Genomic DNA, 15443 nt, shown 5'->3' on the forward strand with positions numbered 1-15443 from the left:
ATGCCCCGGGTGACTGCACTTGGGGCCCTGGTGTCACTGCTGCTGCTGCCGCTGTCTCGCGGCGCCGGGGGGCTCGGAGAGCGCTCGGACGCCGTCGTGGACTACTCGGCGCTGGACGACGAGGAGGGCACCGAGCAGCAGCTGGAGCATTACCACGACCCTTGCAAAGCAGGTAGGCGCCGCCACCGCCGGGGAAGTCCCGCAGAAGTTTGCCTTTGAAATGCAAATGAGGTGGTGGGCAAGCCTGAGCTGCCGTCTGTGGGGCGGGTCTCCTCTCCCCTCCCCTGAGATTCCCCGGCTCCCCGGGAAGACAATGCCTCTGAGGAATTGCTTAAAAATCACTCCGAGGCTGGGACGTCCCAGTCCCAGGTTTGCGGCGCGCACCAGGGGGGCAACAGCCGGCACGTTCCCAAAGCGAATCAGGGCGGGTGCCCGAGGCCGAGAGGGCGCCCGGGGGCCTGGGCGGGTGCCAGGGTCGCCTGACAGCGGGTGGTCAGCACTGGCCACCGCCGGACACTCTAGGTCGGAGCAGAAGTGCCGGGCTGGGCGCGGCGCTCCCAGGCTCAGATGGAGTTGCTGGCTCTGATTTCACAGCATTCCTAAGTTTCGCGCAAAGTTTCCCAAGATCTGTGGTTACGCTTGGGAGATTTTAAAAAGAAAAGCGTCACAGTGGGCAAAAGGAAAGGGGTCGCCGAGGGAGAATGAGCAAGACTCGAATAGCCGGAAACTTCCCTGTAGCCCCTCGGCGTCGTCCGGCCCTGAGGGTCGCCCTGGGCGGGCGGAGATGGAAGCCGGCAGGTGCTCTAATCCCGCCCGGAAACGGCGCCCCGGAACGTACCGGCCTTTCGGGCGCAACCGCTGCCCCGGCGCTGCAGCTCCCGCTTCCCCGGGGCCACCGGTCGGCTCTTGAGTCCCGAGGGGAGCGGCTTCCGAGCTGGAGTCGTTGAGGCGTTAGCCTCCGAAGGGCCGAAGCTCATGTTCCAGCAAGCTGATGAGTGTGGGGCAGTTCCAGCAAGGACAGAAGGGTGCTCACGCTCCCCGGGAGATACTGGGCTCAGAGGCTCGCACTTACGCTCCTGGCCAATGGTGGTGTTTATCTCTGGCTTTGTGCGGCTCTGTTTCACTTGGCAGTGGGCAGAAAGGAATTGGGAGGGAAGAGCGCGACCTCCACCCTCGGCTGAGCAGGTGCTCCTTCCCGGGGCTGTGGCCGGTCAGGTCTCTGCGGGGCCTATGGGCCAGTGGCCGCCCCTTCATACCCTGAAAACCTCTATCAGTTTCAGGTTCCTCGTCTCTAAATTGGTGGCAGTAATTATAGGAGGCTCAGGTGATTTATGGGAACATCCTCTGCAAATGAAATGATGGCATTGTTGTCATTTTTATTGTTACTGTCACTGCAGTGGCTCGGGTCTAGGCTGGGGGTTGCGAGGGTCAGGACTGGGTAAAGTCTGGAGAAGACCAGGATACTGGGAGGCAGGAGGGGTTTGTGAGACTTGAGAATCTTGTGAAGGTTGAAGATCAAACTAGTCTTGAGGGGTCTGGTCTTAGTGAGGGAAGTTTCCTGCAGAATATCTACCTATTGCTGTACCTCGTGGGTACATAATAACTCTTCTGAGTTAGGAAGGTGGGCAGAAGAGTTGGTTACTGGGCAAATGGAGAAAACCTCAGCAGGTAGCATGCCTGGCTCAGGTACTATGAGTTCCTCATGGGACCTAATTCAAGGCCAAAGAGAAGAGACTCCAGAGCACTTGTGGAATGGCAGCCTGGCCCTGAAAAGAGGGCCCCTGAAGCTGGGAAAATAGGTATGGGATAAAGGGAGTGGCTGGACCACCTCCTGCCCTCATCAGATCCTAGATACTGCTGGGTGTGAGCTGGGACCTCTGGGAGGCAGTGCGGGCAGCTGAGGCCTGGAGTGAGGAAGGGATTGATTTGCTCAGGAATATATGCTGCACCTCTTAGTATGTTGGGTGCTGGTCTGGGCACTGTGAATCCAGATGTACAAGAGACATCCAGCTCACGGTCTCAGCCGTAGAGGATAACCCTGAGGCAGGCTTGCCTGTTACAGCCTCATCTTCCTCAGTAATTTTAGAGAAAATGCAAGATAACCAGGGGCATGCATATTCTGTGATTCTTCACAGACAGTATGGGATGCACAGGCAGGGCCAGAAGGCGGAGGATCTGGCCAATGTGGCTTCAGCCAGCTGCAGGCATCCTCCTCAACCTCCTTGAATTCTCCCAGCCCATTGACCTCTCCCTGGGCTACCCTGATGCTAAGACTGGCCAGAAGGGGGCGATGATAAGAACAACCTGAGGAAAAGGTAACATCTCAGTCACCCTATCTAATTGGAAATTGCCTGACCTAGAGAACAGCTGTCTGGAAGGCCAGCAAGCAGTTCACCAGTGTACTGAAGTCTCAGAGAAAGGACTTGCCTCTTGGCTAGGAGACACTGCACTTCTTGGTTGCATATTTAACGCAAACCATCTAGGGGCAGCCTCCCATTCTATCTCAGTAAAATCCTAAAGCCCTGACTCTTCCAGGCAGAAGTTTTCCCTTTAGGACCTGCCTCAGGGCTGCAAAACTAAAATACCTCCCACTCTCCCTTCTTGGTGCAGGTCTCCATACTGTGGACTCAGAATGCAGAGGGGAGGGTCTTGCATCTATTCCTGGTTTCTCAGGAGCTGTGTTACCTGGACGGATTCCCCTCCTCTTTGGGCCCCAGTTCCTTACCTGCAGAATGAAAATGGCTGCCTTGTTAGAATTGCAAAGCAACATGTCCAGAGAGCTTGTGCTCTTGGTCTACATCAACCATCTTGCCATGGGCCTGCTTTATACCTTGCAGGCACTTCAGTGTAACGATCATAGAAGAAACCCCCTAGGTTTCTTCCTATCCAGTGTTCTATGAGTCTATGATCGTTGGTTCTAGCCCAGCCTCTCAGAAGATGAACAAACTGGTAATTTTACCATTTCACTACTTTTGCAATTTTTTAATACCGTTTTTACCGTTTACTCTGCCATCTACAAGCTGTGTGTCTTTGGGCAAATCACTTGATTTCTCTGGACATTAGTTTCCTCATTTGTCTTGAACTCCCAACCTCAGGTGATCCGCCCGCCTTGGCCTCCAAAGTGCTTGGATTACAGGCGTGAGCCACCACGCCCGGCTTAGTTTCCTCATTTGTAAATGGGGATGATTCCTGATAGATTAAAGTACTTAGAACAGGGCTTGAGATATAGATACTTTATAAACGGATTTTCTAGAAACTGATGGAAAGAACATCTTCATGCTGACCTTAAAGTAGGTTTTAAGCTGGAAAATTTAGATTTTCTAATAGACAATCTATTTGATGCTGTAAAAAGGGGTGACTTTTAAATCAAATGACCGGGGACTGCGTGTTAGTCTATGAAGCCCTCCTGGCCTGGGGCTGGTGAGGGGGATGGGGCTTCTGGGGCATGTTCTCTGTCTGGTAGTCCATAGCTCTGCTATTTTTCTTCTGATACTGTCAGTACAGCTAAGGGTTCAACTGGCAGTAAATCACAAGGCATCCTTCCAGCCACCATGCCTCTGAGAGAAGAGCTTAGGAGGACTGCTCCTGTCTACATGCCTGCCTGTCCTCATCCACAATGTTTAAGGTGATTTCAAGCAAGAGGGCCTAAATTCTTATCTTGACCCTGCCCCCGCTTACTCACCATGTGACCTTGAGCAAGTCATTTTACCTGTCCATGTCTCAGTCTCCTCAGCTACAAAATAGGAGTGGGAGCAAAAATGCTTGCCCTGCAGGTAGACAAAAGGTCAGTTTTAGTTGGATTCTTCGTAAAGAAGAGCCCTAGACAAAGACTTGGGTGTAGATAGTTTGTGTGGAAGGTGATCCCAGGAAGCAGGGCTGAGGGAGCAGGAGGAATGAGACAGGGAGGGAGGAGATCCAATGAAGGGAGTGGAATCAAGGTAGCTGCCTTAGGCAATGGGCCCCTGACCCCACTGGGAGCTCCTTAGAAGAGCTTACAGAATGCCTCTCAAGTTACCTGCCAGAGAATAGGAGGCTGCAGCATTTATCCAAAGGCTGCAGCCCTTCGTTGTCTGCTCCCTGGTCTAGTTTCTATTCCCCTATAAGAAAGCTCTCCAGACCAGTGGCATAGAACAACCTCTGTTTCATTATGTTCATGATTCTGTTGATTAGGAGTTTGGAAAGGACATAGCGGGGAGGCTTGTCTTTGTTTCATGATGGCTGAGCCTCAACAAGGAAGACTTACAGGCTGGGTGACTCAGCAAGTGGGGTCTGAAGTCATCTGAAGGCTTGTTCACTCACATGTCTGGCTATGGAGGTTATCTGCTGCCTGGGACCTGTTGGCCAGAACACCTAGGTGACTTCTCCCTGTGGCCTCTCCATGTGGGCTAGTTAGACTTCCTCAAATCATGGCGGCTGCATTCTAAGTGCAAGCATCCCAAGAGAACCAAATGGAAGCTGTGTTACCTTTAATAGCTTTGCCTCAGAGTCACACATTGTCGCCTCCATCACGGCCACAGGCCCTCCCAAATTCAAGGTGGGTGAGCAGAGACCTACCTCTCCAGTGGGAGGCATGTCAATATCACACTGTTAAAAGAGCACATGAGATGGGAGATGTTGTTGCAGCCAGTTTTGGAAAAGATGACTTGTCACATTCCCCCAGTCATTCACTTCCCTGAATATCTGGGAATAGAGGGCTCTACAGATTCAGAAAAACTTCTCAAGCAGAAAGGTGGGGAGACATGTGGCAGAGGCGTGGAACTGCCCAGAGGTGAGCTGAGAGCATGTGACTCAAAATTGTCTACATGAGGCTCAAATGATATGAAAATGCTGAACAGCCTTTTGGGTTTATTAAATCTAAGGGAATTGCCTGATAGCCAGCTTCACTTTTCAGTGGATGGCTTGGTAAATACCAGGGCCTTCTTCACGGCTGTGAGTCCCATGCTAGGATAGGATAAATACAGCTGGTGGTTCCTCATGTCTTGTGGCTCAGGAACCATTAGTGAGGGCAAACCTGCACTTCCAGACCTTACTTCTGCCTGGAATTTGGTGTCTCACTTCACTCTGCCATACTCTCCAAGACATCTTACCAATCAGGTTTTCTTTTGGGGCTCACCCAGACCCTCTCTGGGGCAGCTCTTGCCAGCAGCCCTCACATAACCATCAGCCTAGAAACTGAAGCAGCCCAGGGCCAGTGTGCCAGAGACTAAAAGTGCTCAGAGTGGCGTTGGAGAGATCATAGAGTCCTGAGCTCTGCTCCTCTGGAGTTGCCAACCTTCATGGCAGGGTGGGCATCCTGGTTTTTAAGCAGAGATGAAGCTCACATGGTGCCTCCTGGAAGCTTGTCTCCCTGCATGGCCCATCACCAGAATGTGAGCTGCCATCTGCCTGGTACTCCACCTGTCCCCGTCAGACTCCCACACCATCTAGGGCCACACCTAGGTGAGGGTGGCTGATATCTTTACATCTTTATTTTCATTCTAACTTGTTATGATGTCCTTGCTGATGGGCAGGTGCTGATTTGATGTAATTAAAATATTTCAGGGCCATATTGGAGTTAAATGTTTGTCTTTTCCGATTCTCTAGATGATACAGGAGCAGAATCTAGTCCACCTTCTCTTCACAATTTCACACTCCACAGTGCAATGAGGCAAGGTGTGAGCCAGTTAAGAGCACAGGCTCTGAAGCCTGCCAGACCTAGATTCCAAATCTGCCACCTAGGCAGGGCTGTGTGACCTTTAGTGTGTTACTTAACTTCCCTGAGCCTCAGGGAAAAAAAGAACTAGTAATATACACTTTTCAAGATTGCTGTAAGGATTAAATAATATAATGTTTGTCAAGTGCTGAGCGCAGTACCTGGCACAAAGCAAGTATATAATGATATATACATTATCAGAGCACAGAGCAGGTGCTAGCAGCACTTCTTGAACTCTTGTTGAAATGCTGTAGGAGAAATTGAATTTTTGCAATAAACGAATAATTTATTTCCTATAATATAGTTAGGGTAAGGGATTCTTAATTTTAGACCTGATCATTGTTAAACAGAGTCTCAAAAGTAAGTGAAGGGTGAATTTTATGGCATATGAGTTATATTGCAATAAAGATTTTTTTTTTAAGTTAATGCAGATGAGGACAGGGCCGGGGCAGAGCTGTGGGAGGAAGCTCATGGTCTTGGCCCCTGAGGAACAGTTGGCTGGCTAGCAGAGCTGCTCCAGCTGAGAATTCAGATCTGCCAAGCAGGTGTGGAGTGTGTGGCCATCCAATGCCAAGCAGAGCCTAGAGTCCCTAGCAGTGGCCAGGTCTCACACTGGGGTGCCAGAGTCTGGAAAAGGGGTGACCAGGAAGGAGGACGCATCGGGCCGTTCTTAGAGGGGGCTGTTCCAGTAGCTGAATGATAGCAAGAACACCACCCACTGACCCTCGGCACAGCCCCCAGAGCAGACAAGCAGCTATGATGGCTGCTGTTGTGTAAATGGGGAAACTGAGCTTCAGGCCTAGACCTTCTGCCTGAACTTGCAGGTCCTTTGATGCCTCTGTGGACAGAGCCCACATTTGGTAGACAGAAAAGTCCACAACGACATAATCAAAGGTAGGTCCCTAAGTCTTACATCAGTGGAACCTGTTTTCTCCTTTCTCTCCCACCCAGTAGTGAGTGATCAGCGCTGCACACCCTTCCCTCTGGGTGGCGTGTGTGTTGGGAGTGTCCTTTCCTCTGCTGTCCCACACAATGAGAGGAGAGGAATGGGGATAGGCATGCTGCCACTGAGGCATCCACACAGCCCCAGATATGCTGTGCACCTGGCATGTGGGCCTGGCATGGGTGCTGAGGGTCTAAGTGCTGGGTGGATTCAACCCTGCCCTTGGGGAGCCTCCTACCCAGAGCTGGACTCAGTCTGCTCAGCAGAAGAGGCTCCCAAAGGGAAGCTGAGTGTAGACAATTCAGCAGGGCTTCTCATTCAGCAGTACCTCAGCTCTGCCGTCCGGATGACCACTGCTTCTCCGGCCATTCACAGGGTACTCCCCAGCCTGGATTATGGTTGTTTGAGCACCTGGCCCCTCCCCAGACCGTGGAGAGCAAAGACCTTGCTGACATATTGTGGTTCTATACCCACGCTTTGGAATGGGCTGACTTTGGTTTTTCTTTTCAGCTCTGTCACTTTCTTTTCTTTCGTTTTTTGAGACAGAGTCTCGCTCTGTCACCCAGGTTGGAGTGCAGTGGCATGATCTCAGCTCACTGCAACCTCCACCTCCTGGGTTCGATTAATTGTCCTGCCTCAGCATCCTGAGTAGCTGGGATTACAGGCGCCCGCCACCATGCTCTGCTAATTTTTGTAGAAACAGGGTTTTGCCATGTTGGCCAGGCTGGTCTTGAACTCCTGGCTTCAGGTGACCCACCCATCTCATGGATCGTGCTAGGATTACAGACGTGAACTAATGCACCGAGCCTCAGCTCTGTCACTTTCTGTGAGACGTGGACCAAATCCTTCGGCCTTTAAAGCCTCAGTGTCCGTGTGTGTATCATGCCGTTAATAGAAACTCTGATTAACAGGCTTGTATATGAAGGCACTTGCTACCGTGCCTAGCAAACAAAGTGCTCAATAAATATGAAATATACAGTGCTAGAGTTATGTGGGCACTGAAGAACCTGTTATGCACCAACAAGTGTGTGGAATGAATTGAATTGTATGAGCAGCACTGCTTTCCATACTTCTGAGACAGCCTAGGGGCAAAGCGAGCAGGTGCTAGAGGCAAATTTCCTGAGTTCAAATTCTGGCTCTGCCACTTCACGTCTGTGGGCAAACCTGTTTAGGCTTGCTGCGACTCTGTCTTTATCTATGAAATGTGGTTATTAGTATCTACCCACATAGGGTTATTATGACGATTTAGTGATCAATATAGAGAAAGCACTTAGAATCATGTCTGAACATGGTAGGCATCCAGTAAATAGTATATTTTAAATTATTGTCATCCCACAGAAATTCAGCAAGATTTCCAAGTGGCAGGAAACTAAATATCTGAACAACCAAAGTGAAATGGTCTGGCTTTGCGTCTCCGCCCAAATTTCATCTGGAATTGTAATCCTCACGTGTCAAGGGAGAGACCTGGTGGGAGGTGATTGGATCATGGGGGTGGTTTCCCGCATGCTGTTCTCGTGATAGTGAGAGAGTTCTCGCGAGACCTGATGGTTTAAAAGTGGCAGTTTCCCCTGTGCACTCTCTCTCTCCTGTTGCCAGGTAAGATGTGCCTGCTTCCCCTTCACCTTCCACCATGATTGTAAGTTTCCTGAGGCTTTTCCAGCTGTGCAGAACTGCGAGTCAGTTAAACCTCTTTTGCTTATAAATTAGACAGTCTCAGGTAGTATCTTTATGGCAGTGTGAGAACGGACTAATACACAAAGCCAGGTGATGTTTTAAGGGATTTATGTTTTCTAATGGTGCCGACTCTGATAGCTTCTCTATACCCAGAGACTTTGTGTGTGTGTGTGCAATGGTGGAATCCAGCTCACTGCAACCTCTGCCTTCTGGGTTCAAGTGATTCTTGTGCCTCAGCCTCTTGAGTAGCTGGGATTACAGGAATGTGCCACCACGCTGGGCTAATTTTTGTATTTTTAGTGGAGATGGAGTTTTGCCGTATTGGCCAGCCTGGTGTTGAACTCCTGGCCTCAAGTGTTCTGCCCACCTCAGCCTCCCAAAGTGCTGGAATTACAGGCATGAGCCACCATGCCTGGCTATACCCGGAGACTTTGACCTAGAAACTTAAATCTTCTGTAAATCTCAATGCCTCACTAAGGATGGCATTAGGCTAAGGCATTTGGTGCCCTGCAAGCCAACCAGATGTCTGAGTCCCACCGAAGAAACCAGCCCCTGGCTATTTGGAGACGTATCAGTAGCTTTGGACCTGAGCCTCCATTCAGCTGGTGGCTTCTTCCAACCCCTCCTCTTTCTAAAACAGTGTTCCTGTGGCGTTTGGGTTCCAACGAGCTGGGGTTTGAGCAGAATTTGAGCCCTGCCACATTTGATCAAGGTACACATCCCTCCCCGACAAAGGCCGGGTCATGCAGTCTGAATAGAGGCTATAGCTTCACCAGTTCCCAAATCTTTGTCTTCTCAACTCTCATCATGATTTTTTAGTAGGAAGAACAATGATAGATAACCCGCACACTACAGCCTAGTCTTATAGCTTTGGGCCACACCTCATGGTTTACAAAGCTCGTTTCCTTCCATCCCGTCCCCCTCAAACACTCTAGGAGATGGTGTGAGGACTCGAGGGAGATGGCCTTGGCTCACATGATCTCAGGGGTATTACAGGTCATGGTCTGGGTGCTTGCACAGAGGAGAGCCTGGGCTGGGACCTGCACAGGACATTGAGACCTCTAATCCCTCTTTTCCCCTCTAGGCCATGTGGCCTCTTCAACCCTGGGGTCTCCAGCTTTGCCCGACTGCCTCCACCCGCAGTGAACGAGCTTCTCCATGCTGCCCAGTCTGAAGGTCACATTTGTCTATTTGTTCCTTGAGCACCAAAGCCCACTACCTTCTCCCTATCTTTTTCTCTATCCTTGTTTAGGAATCTGACAAGGACGAGAGAATTCTGGCTTTCCAAGTACTCTTTGTCCTAAAGCATAGGGAAGAATAAATGAATGCAAGGTGTGAAAATATACCTGCCCCGTCTCTGTTCCTTTACCCCTCTTCCAGAAGGCCCAAGGTCAGTGCATGGGTATCAGGTTAGTTGAGGGTGATGGGTCCAGCCACTCTCCCTACCCCCAGAGGGAGAAGACTTCCATGGCCAGTCTTTCCCAAGGAGGCTCTGGCTGATAAAGAGCAGAAGCAGTGAGGCATCCTGTTGAAGAGATTGTTTTTGGCATCACATAGCCCGTGGCTTGAAACCTGCATCTGCTCCCTCTTCCTTATTTCCTGTGTAGTTTTGACCAAGTCTCTTAACCTCTCTGAGCGTCAGTTTCCTCATTTGGAAAATAATGATATTGAAACCCATTATATAAGCTTGTTTGAGGATTAAATGAGGCGGTGAATACGAAGTGTTTAGCAAGCAGTCATTAATTGTTGGCTCTTCTCCTTGCTATTATTATTATTACTCATAGTGTTGTTCTCTATTTTAGAATTTCCCTATAAGTAACAATCTCACTGGCCTGTAAATGCTAATCTCTCCCTCTCAGGGCTGCAGAGAGTTCTTCTGGGATACATAGCATGTGTCAAGTGATAATTTATTGCTCCACAGCTCACTTGCTCTCACCCATGAAGCAGGGAGAGGATGGCAGATAAACTAAATGTGTAGAAGCAGGTTTCTCATGGTACCCTCTCAGCCTGCTCATAATACGGTTCTGCCTGGATGCAAACATAGCAACAGGAACAGAGCTTTCCTGCTGATTGGTTACAGACCTATCTGTGATCACGCCACCTCTAACCACTTCTGCCAATTACCAATAAATATTCTCAAGCTCGCCTGCATGAGCACTTGAATGAGATGTTCAGCCCTGAGTCTTTGCCTGCTCTGCCAGCTGGGCCACTTATCTTCTGCCTCATCCTGCAATTTGCACGCAGCCTCTTTCCCTGCCTCCTACCCGGGTTACTGGCCTGGAGTCGATGTGAGTCCTGTGAGCTGGCTTCCCACAGGAACGGCCTCAAGCTACCTTCCTTCTTAACTCTTTTTCATGGCTCAGCGTCACTTCTCCCTGGGGAGTCAGTGATGGTTTCCTGTCCTTTCCTCCTTGGCTCGCTAAGTCCTGGGCTGCATGGGTGCAGATACTACACTGATAGCAGAGTCCGTCCAGGTGCTTAAACTAGAAACTCAGTTGCTACCTGACACCTGACTTCCCTCCTCTTCTCACCCAGCCCAACCCAAGTGCTGTCAATTCTAATTCCAAATGGAGCCCATCCGCTTCTCTCCATCCTCGTTGCCGCTGGTCCAAGCTCGCACTTGGGCTGCCGCAGTAGTGGCTCCACTGATCTCCTTGATGCTGCTCTTGCCCCCCCAAATCTGTTTTCCGCGTTGCAGAGTAATATTTCTCAAACTCATGTGTGATCATGTTTGCAAGATCTAGACCTGCTTAGGATCCTTTAATATCACCCCATTGCACTAGGGATAAGAGCAATCAGCGGGCCTGGGGTGCTGTGGTTACTGCCTGTCCCTCTGACTCAGCCTCCCTCCCCTTACTTGCCAGGCTCCAGCTCACTGGGTTCTTCCTCCTGCTGGAAATGTCTCTGGCCTCTATATGTGGTCAACTCTGACTCATCCTCCAGGACTCAGCTTACATGTCATTTCCCAGCCCCCAGTCTCAGTCAGGTCCCCTCTCAGGTTTCTCATCACCTTTGTTTTTCTGAAAAGCACTCTTTACAATCTATAACTGTGTCTATTACTGATGTTAGTATTATTGTTCAATGATGGTCTCTGCATTAGACAATGAGCTTCAAGGAGCAGAAACAAGATTGATTTCGTTTCCCAGTCACCAGCATAGTGCCGGCATGTGGTAGGTGCTCAACTGGTATTTGTCAAATGGAAAACTAAGTCAATGAGGTACCAGAGGGATTCAGAAAGGGTAGCAAGCAACTCAAGGAAGACTTCCTGGTGAGGGGGTTGGTAAGCTCTAAGGTGGGCCTGGAAGAGCGCCTTGAATTTGCAGAAGCTGGGATGTGAGAGAAGGCATTTCAGGTAGAATGAACAGTGTCAGCAAAGGTAAGGAATGTTTGTGATGTGTCTGGAGTTGGGGGTTTACCCTGGTTTACTTTGCAGAATGGTAATGACAGGATTGAAATAAGCTTGGAACAGTGGAAGTCAAGCTGAGACATTTGAAACATATCCCTAGGAAAATGGGAGCTATTGATGGTTTCTCAGCAGAGAACTGTTACAGTGAAGACCTGTGATGCTTAGGATCTGTAGAAGCAGGAAGCAGGGGAACCTCCCGGAGTTCTAAGCCTGGAGCTCAAGGATGCAGCCTATGGCCTTGGGAATGGGAAGGGAGGGAAGGTGGGAAGAGATAGTGGCTCTGTGGGTGGGAGGGGTCCTGAATGAGATGTGGCCCTGGTCATGGCTGAAACATGTATGATTCAAACATACTCAAGCAGGCACGGGGGCATCCTTGAGGTGTTGGAAAGGGAGATAATATTTTAACATGAAATGTTTTCCTTAACTACACAGCTCATTCCCATCCACTGGAAAACATTTAGAAAATGTATACAGCAAGTAGAAGTAAAAATGTCCAGTAATCCCATTGCCTAGAAGTAATTGTTGTGAACATTCTGTTATATGATATTCCCACACTTTTTCTAGGCATGATTATAACATTTTTATTCTGAAAATGCTGTACACATTGCCTTGAACCTGCTTCTATTTCAATTTCACTTAGTACCATGAGGCTTTTTCTAAGACAAAAAAGATGCTTATGTAATAAACATACTTGTACAAAACCAATTTAAGTTGTTTTATACACTGTTGTGTAGATGCACCATAATTTATTTAAGCAATCTCCTGTTGTTGAACATACAGATTTTTTTCTCAGTCTCTCTCCTTCCTCCCTCTCTTCCTCTCTTCCTCCCTTCCTTCCTTCCTCTTGCTTTGTCACCTAGGCTGGAGTACAATGGCACAATCACTACTCACTGCACCCTCCAACTCCTGGGCTCAGGTGATCCTCCCACTTCAACCTCCTGAGTAGCTGGGACTATAGGCACATGCACCATGTAATTTTTGTATGTTTCATAGAGGCAAGGTTTCGCCATGTTGTCCAGGCTTGTCCCAAACTCCTGACCTCAGGTGATTCTGCCCACCTCGGGCTCCCAATCTGCTGGGATTACAGACATTAGTCACTGCATCTGGCCTCAATCTTTTTGTTTTGCTTTTATAAACAATGATGCTGGAGTCATCTTTATAGCTAGGTGTTTATATACATCTTGAATTATCTCTTTAGAATACATTTCTAGAAGTAGAATTGCTGGGTTAAAAGTACCAATGCGTTTAGGCCTTCTGATTCTCCTTTTCAAACAACCCTTCAAAAGTTTTGTTTTTGTTTTTGTTTTGAGACAGGGTCTCACTCTGTCACCCAGGTTAAAGTGCAGTGGTGCAATCACAGCTCACTGCAGCCTCGAACTCCAGGGCTCAAGTGATCCTCCCACCTCAGCCTCCCAAGAACCTGGAATTTTTTTTTTTTTTTTTTGTAGAGATGGGGTTTTGTCATGTTGGCCAGGGTGGTCTCAAAGTGCTGGGATTACAGGCGTGAGCCATCCTGTGCAGCTAAAAGTTTTTTACTCCTTTACACTCCCATTAGGATTAATAGTTTATATTCTAGTTTTAGAAAACCTTTGCTGGTTGGAAAAAAGCATTTTTCTATTTCTTCAACTTGCACTTATATTGTAATTTGAATTTCTTTTTCAATAATTTTAAACCTTTTAAAATATGTTTTGACCATTTGTATTTCTTCTGCTAATTGCAATTCCTATTCATGCAGCTTTTCCTCTGTTCATGCTCATTTTTCTAATTAGATAGTTTAAAATAAAAACATTTAGTGGGAACCTGTTCCTACTAAATTAAGGACTTTGATTTTTTTTCTGTCATGTTTGCTACAAAAAAATTTTGGAGAGAGGGTTTTTAAAAAGCAGCAGGCTTGGCCGGGCGCAGTGGCTCAAGCCTGTAATCCCAGCACTTTGGGAGGCTGAGGCGGGTGGATCACGAGGTCAAGAGATCAAGACCATCCTGGTCTACATGGTGAAACCCCGTCTCTACTAAAAATACAAAAAATTAGCTGGGCATGGTGGCGCGTGCCTGTAATCCCAGCTACTCAGGAGGCTGAGGCAGGAGAATTGCCTGAACCCAGGAGGCGGAGGTTGCGGTGAGCCGAGATCGCGCCATTGCACTCCAGCCTGGGTAACAAGAGCGAAACTCCATCTCAAAAAAAAAAAAAAAAAAAAAGCAGCAGGCTTATTCTGCACCATATCATTGACCTTCCTATAGGGATGTTTGTGTGGTTGTATCAGTTCAGGTTAAGTTAAATTGCTAGTAACAGACCCAAGTTAATTGGCTATGTCCATCAGGGTCCAGTTTGGAGACTGAAACCACACCAGTAATTTGAACAGTAATTAGAAAATTTAATATAATTATCAACTAGGAAAAGGGGATTGACTATCAAAAGAGGTAAAGAGAACACTAAAGAAGACAAAAATAGCAGATGCAAGGAGCAACTACTAGGGAAGGAGGAAGCTACCCCCACCTCTACTTGTCCCGGGCTGAAATTCTAACTTCCTGAGAGAGAGTGTGGCTGTGGCCTGCTGGAATGGGGGAGTTCGCTGAGATACTGACCAGCAAGGAATTACCCAGTGGAAACTGGCAAAACTCTGAAGGGTTGATGCCAACAGTTTTCCTGAACACTGCTGGCAGCCCCTCCCATAGGTGCAAGGTGAGACCACTGGAACCAGGAAAAGCGATCCCCTCTTCTATGTGCAGTATCCTTCCAGTGTCTTCTACTGATAAAGCCTAACATTGTGTCAACTAGTGAAGGAACAATGTTTACAGAGTCCAGCTCCAGTGCCACAAGCAAGACAAAGCAGGATAGATTTGGATCCAAGAGGCAATATATTGATATATGGGACATTGGCTTAAACACGCTAGAAGTCTATTTTTTTCTCACTTCAAAATCTGGAGGTCTCCATTCAGGGCTGATATGGCAGTTCTGCTTCAGGAAGTCCTTCAAGATCTGAGATCCAAGCTCCTTCCAGTCTGCCACCCCACTTTCCCTCAGTTGAGGTCTTTGTCCTCATGGTCAAGATGGTAGGCAGAGCTCAAACCGTCACAGCCATGGTTTGGATGTGGGAGGGGTGGAAAAGAAGAAGGGACAAAGAATGTATGAGAACCAGCTTCTTGGGAGCTGCCGTCTGTCAATTCTGCATCATCTCCTTGGACAGAACTTAGTTACATGGCCACAGACAGCTATTTGGGAGTCTGAAAAAGCTTCATTTTGGAGGGCCTGAAGTTAAAAATCAGAGGTTCTCTTAAAATGGAAGAAGAGAGAGAGGTGTTGGTGCACAGTGAGCAATCTCTGCCACAATAAGCTAAACTGGCTGGACCTTTACGAAGAAGATGTAGTCAAAATGGCCACAGGCCCACTACCATGACTGAAAGTTAGCCAGCTACACCAAGTAAAATATTCTGAAACGTTAAAACTGGAAGGAACCTTAAGGATTATTTATTCTAAGATTTTAGTGTTTCCTATGACAACCCTGGAGGTCTGGGAGGGGCAGTAACTTGTCCAAGGCCATCTGAATAGCTCTTGGCATGGCCAGAGGCACAGCCCGGGTCTCCTTCCCTCTCCACCTAGTGTATCTTTCCACTCTCTGCGACTTAGGGTCTCCCATAGCCATTATCTTCAGAATGAGTCCTGCATAATTACACTTGCAATTTATGGCGCTACAAAAGATCATTTCAGAGTGAAGATATAGGGATTATGA

General features: G+C 48.4%; 1 protein-coding gene across 1 annotated transcript in view; it reads left to right on the forward strand.

The window, feature by feature from the left end:
* TLL2 (tolloid like 2) overlaps positions 1 to 15443 on the forward strand; it is a 146011-nt gene continuing 130568 nt past the window's right edge. Inside the window, exon 1 of the mRNA XM_012439602.2 lies at positions 1 to 172. Coding sequence (XP_012295025.2) covers positions 1 to 172 — 172 coding nt within the window. The remainder of the gene's footprint in view (positions 173 to 15443) is intronic.

This window comes from Aotus nancymaae, unplaced genomic scaffold, assembly GCF_030222135.1.
Source record: "Aotus nancymaae isolate 86718 unplaced genomic scaffold, 86718_ANA_hifiasm-v0.15.2.pri h1tg000010l, whole genome shotgun sequence".
In the NCBI taxonomy this organism is placed as follows: Eukaryota; Metazoa; Chordata; class Mammalia; order Primates; family Aotidae; genus Aotus; species Aotus nancymaae.